At 37.1% G+C, this 4,477-nt stretch overlaps 1 protein-coding gene across 2 annotated transcripts; it reads right to left on the reverse strand.

The window, feature by feature from the left end:
• Window positions 1-685: 685 nt before the first annotated feature.
• LOC105118615 (SWI/SNF complex component SNF12 homolog) lies at window positions 686-3,897 on the reverse strand. 2 transcript variants are annotated; one of them, XM_011016593.1, is made up of 3 exons: window positions 3,605-3,897; window positions 1,668-3,339; window positions 686-1,133 (listed from the first exon to the last, which is right to left on the reverse strand). In XM_011016593.1, exons 2-3 carry the CDS (start codon window positions 3,236-3,238, stop codon window positions 1,061-1,063), a joined length of 1,644 nt encoding a protein of 547 aa, XP_011014895.1. In that variant the 5' UTR covers window positions 3,239-3,339; window positions 3,605-3,897; the 3' UTR covers window positions 686-1,060. The 2 variants fall into 2 exon arrangements, with proteins under 2 accessions (XP_011014895.1, XP_011014894.1); XM_011016592.1 differs by having other exon boundaries at window positions 1,668-3,897.
• Between the last annotated feature and the right edge of the window lie 580 nt (window positions 3,898-4,477).

A 4,477-nucleotide genomic window follows, 5' to 3' on the forward strand; every position in this document is an offset into this window, starting at 1 on the left:
GTGACTTTTATAGAGAAGTGACAGCCAGACTGAGTTACTCTTAAGGGCTGTATCAGAAAGATACAAATAAATTTGTACACATACCTTTTTCCTCTTGTGCGCAAATATACTAAACCCCTGGTTTGGTGCCGGCATAGAAGCTTGAAAAATACTCATAGCGATCTCCTTGCAGGATGATCTCGGTGTTTTGAAGGAGAACACTAAATGATATTGTAAAGGAAACATGCTCATCAGCATTATCTTAGTACATTTAAAACTTTCGTGAGAAAAAATTTCCTCCTTTTCATTAAACAGGCATATAGGAAACAATTATGAATTCTTTTTTTGAAACACATTCATAAAATTATATTAAAAGTTATCGAAAATATTTCTGCAAATATTAAATACCAAGAGAATGAAAGCAAACATGCAAATTGAATTCATTTGATGAAAAAAAAAGGTGTCATCAACATATAGAAACTTGTAATTTTCTACAATAATAACACGACCGTCTCTCTTGATTGCGCGCACCGGAAAGGCCATTACATTGCCCTACAAGTAGTAGATAATAAAACCCAAAAGTCGATATGCAATGTAGTAATGTGTCATGTCCACCCTGCAGTTAGAAAAAATCCCCAAGACCACAACAATCCCTATCATTGACTCTCAGCAACAGCTCTTGTCGCTATCCATTAACTATAACAAGTGAAAAGGAGAATAACGCCAATTTGCTTACCAATTAATGCCAAGCATTCACAATATTATGCTACCAACACAAACTTCAGAGTAACTATAAATGCATCATTCACAAAACTGACAAAACATAAGCTCAACGATGGCAATTGTTTTTTTTTTTTTGGGTTCTAACATGACGATTCAAGCAAGTACTAGGATAATTAAACCTAAACAAGCTACTGAACATATTTTGTTGTATTACAAGCAAGGAGCATTCATTCCAGGGCAATTAGCTATAGGGCAATGATAGGCTGTGCTATTTCCACAAATCGAAGGTGAAAATCTACAAATGCTAAGTTAAAGAATCAGTGACTGTTACAGATTAGCAGCTCTTAAAACCCCCAAATCATGTGCTCGCAGGAGCATCACTTCCTACAGCAGGCTTGTGATTCAAGTAACGAATAACAGCATCTTCAACCCTGTTGAGTTCAAAATAAGTACAGATGAGCGGTTGTTTCTTTTTGAGTAGTAATGTGCAGGCTTTCATAAATTGAATTACATGCCCAAATCAGTCTCTTTTTGATTGTGCATTAGAATCCTCAACACATTTCCCTTTGTTAATCTTGATAACTTTGTCTGGGCATCATCACTGCCGATATGTGAATTGTGTGAATCGTTAACAGAAACAAGCATGATAGTGTGGTCAATTAACATGTCTTTTTATCAAAACTAAACAGGAAATAGTGAATAACCATTTGGCAAGTTGCATGTGACGCAATCGCATGTCAGAACCCATGTTTTTAATCTTTCAGGAGACATTGCTTTCAGCAGGCAACATACATTTTATCATTTAACTCATATTCTAAGGTGAATTCTGAACAAGACTAGTCATCAAGTCAACTGTAGCCCTCAAATAATGTGCAAATGGATGAGTGGACCTAAAACAGTAGCTAAGGATCAAATAGATGAAAAAAGTAAGTCTTGAAACAAGGTGAAATTGCAATTGAGCTTACCATGGTTGGTTAAAGAAGTCCGAGCAGCACTCTTTCTCAGCATTTCTGCTAGCATCTCCAGCTAACAGCCTCAAATCCTTGCTTTGAGATTCAATCAGAGCATTGACAAATTCCACAGGTGATTGACTAAATCCAAGGAAGAATGCCCGTCTCCTACGATGTTCATGAATTTTCCTTATAGCAGTACATATTGCCTCATCACAGGTATCAATCTCTTTATTCTTCTCAGCATTTGCCAACAAAGCAAACAATTCCCTCTGTATTGGAAATGGCACATCCACCAGCACATCATAGCAGACAGTTCCAGCTGGACTATTCCCTGAAAGCTTAATTTTATGCTCCAAATGTATCGGCTGTGGAGGAGATAAATGCGGAGATATCCTCTGTGAAACCATCGTGAATTTCATCTTTGATTCCCCAAATACTTTCTGAAGAGGTGCATCGCAAATGAAAAATGAAGGGTCATCAGGGTTCTGCAGTTTCCTAGCCTTCACATAATGCCAAATTGCAGCTATTATTCTAGGACGGGTTTCAACCTCTATACCAAGAACTTCCATCAAAGCTGGAGAGAGCTTAAATTTCTCAGGCACATAATTCATTTCCAATCTTATATTCACAGTGAACTCTTTATCCCCTTTTCTCTTGACTTCAAAACCCTCGTGAGGTGCAGGTGATCGAGCATGCTCCCATATGATGATATGATGATCAGGATACAGTCTCTGATCCAACTGAATGGTCACTCTCTTAAAAAAAGATGAGAACTTCGGGTACAAGGGGTTTGATTTCTGGACTGCTCCAGGCTGGTCAGAGTCTAACCCATCTTCCATGATTCTCCCGATAACTTTAAGAGTCCAAGTAGGAGGCTCAGCATTTGGCTTCTTGGGGATTGTTCTTGTCTGATTGGCAAATGTATTGAAGACATAAATTCGAAGGGTTTTCTGCACACAAGGAGGACTTTTAACGGCCTCCTGGATGTCAACCTTCTTTCTAGCTAAAGCAGCATCAACACGAGCTTCAAACTCAAGAAGCTGTGTGTACAGAGCAGACTCTGGCAGAATTGCAGCCACTCTATCTTGTAGCTGCTTCTCTGGTAGCTTCTGCTTCTTTCTACGTGCAGCAGATGAGAGATCCATAGGTTTCAATGGTGAAACCATGCTAGAAATGGGAGCACCAGGAGGCCTACCCAAAGGTTTCTGAGGGAGCCGTTTTGCACTAGCATTCCCGGGAGTTGAGAATGACGGTGAAGACGAACCCAAATTACCTATGCCAACATTCTGAGTTTGGTTAAGAGAGATCCCTTGTGCTTGGAGTTGCACATGAGCTGCTTGAATTTGAGCAGCATGAACTGCTTGTGCTTGAGCGTGAGCCTGCTGTGCTTTCAAGTGAGCTTGCACAGTAGCCTGTGCTTGGGACAGCTGGAACTGACCACCCTGAAAGGCAGCACCCATTTGACCTTGTGATTGTGAGAAGGATGGATTCGCTCCCATAGATGGATTGACCATCCCCGAATTACCAAGTGGCGACGAAGATTGCCCCAAACTCTTTGGTGTGGTGTTGTTGTTCATAGACATAACCAATCCCTCTGTCAACTATCCACTAAACTAGCCCAAGAACAAGCTAACAAAAACTACGAAATCCCCAAGCAACTTCAAGCACACAAAGTATCAAAAACCTTAAAAAGGAAATACAAATCCAAACAAATTACAGCCCTTAGGAATCAGGAATCAAATAGAAAGGAAAAGTGAGTGAGCTTCAAGAGACAGAAATGAAAAACCCTAATTGCACCGGAGATGTTAATTGAGCACAAGAATATTCTGTTGTTCTAGATAAGGAACATTAAAATAAAAATAAAATAAAATAAAGGAAAAGGAATTTGAATTTGGATTTGGATTCGTTAGAACAGAAATGTGAAAATCAGAAAAGAAATGAAATCTTACATTAGGGTAAAAGCCTCCTGCATCTGTTTTTTTATTTTTTATGTATTTTTCTCTAGTTTGCCTCCTGCTTCATAGTGAGCTAAAGCTAAAGAATTTGCTTTGCAGTGCCAATGGAGGAGAGAGAAGACTGCCTTTCCTTTTCATTTGCTTTGCAGTGCCAGTGGAGGAGAAAGAAGGTTTGGGTTCATGGACAATGGGCCCATGAGGCCTAAATTCAATAATGGATTACGAGTGCTTTCTCACCAGGAAACAAGTCGAGAAGGTTATAACCGAAGATGGAATCCTATCTGTGATTAGAAAAGGTATCGAAACACAGATCTCATACAGGTAATATGCTATCACCCTTGAATTATTTATATCAATCGTTGAAATACATACACGTCTGGCAAATTTCTTAAATGTTATTTTGATTTTTTTTCTTAATTAGATTTGTAGCGTAATGAAATATTTCATTGCTATGTTTGGTATAAAGAAGCTTTTTCTTGTGATGTAACTTACTGTACATCACATAATTTCAACAGTGCAAGTACAATTAGTCAAGAAAAGAGAATCCAAATATTAGCCATTTATTTTTTTAATTTTTTTTATCTTAGCTTCATACTTAATATTACTTAATATTGCAGTTTCAATTCAAACAAAAAAATATAATTATTTTTATGTTTTAAAAGCATTTAAAATAATTAAATTTTCTTTTCTTTTCTTTTTTATTTACTTTAAATTAAAATATTTTTATATATTTTCAAATTATTTTTATATGTTAATGTCAAAAATAATTTTAAAAAAATATAAAATATTTTTTTAATATATTTCCTAATAAAAAATAATATAATCTCGGGCATCTTTAAATCTTAGATCCGGCATGCTGCCCAGCCC

Source organism: Populus euphratica, unplaced genomic scaffold (assembly GCF_000495115.2).
Source record: "Populus euphratica unplaced genomic scaffold, PopEup_1.0 scaffold2056.1, whole genome shotgun sequence".
In the NCBI taxonomy this organism is placed as follows: domain Eukaryota; kingdom Viridiplantae; phylum Streptophyta; class Magnoliopsida; order Malpighiales; family Salicaceae; genus Populus; species Populus euphratica.

Bases quoted from the DNA above. Each gene is read 5' to 3' on its own strand.
- LOC105118615 (XM_011016593.1), bottom strand. From the start codon at position 3,238: ATGTCTATGAACAACAACACCACACCAAAGAGTTTGGGGCAATCTTCG. The intron at 1,134-1,667 runs GTAAGCTCAATT...TGAACTCAACAG, and splicing joins GACTTCTTTAACCAACCATG to GGTTGAAGATGCTGTTATTC.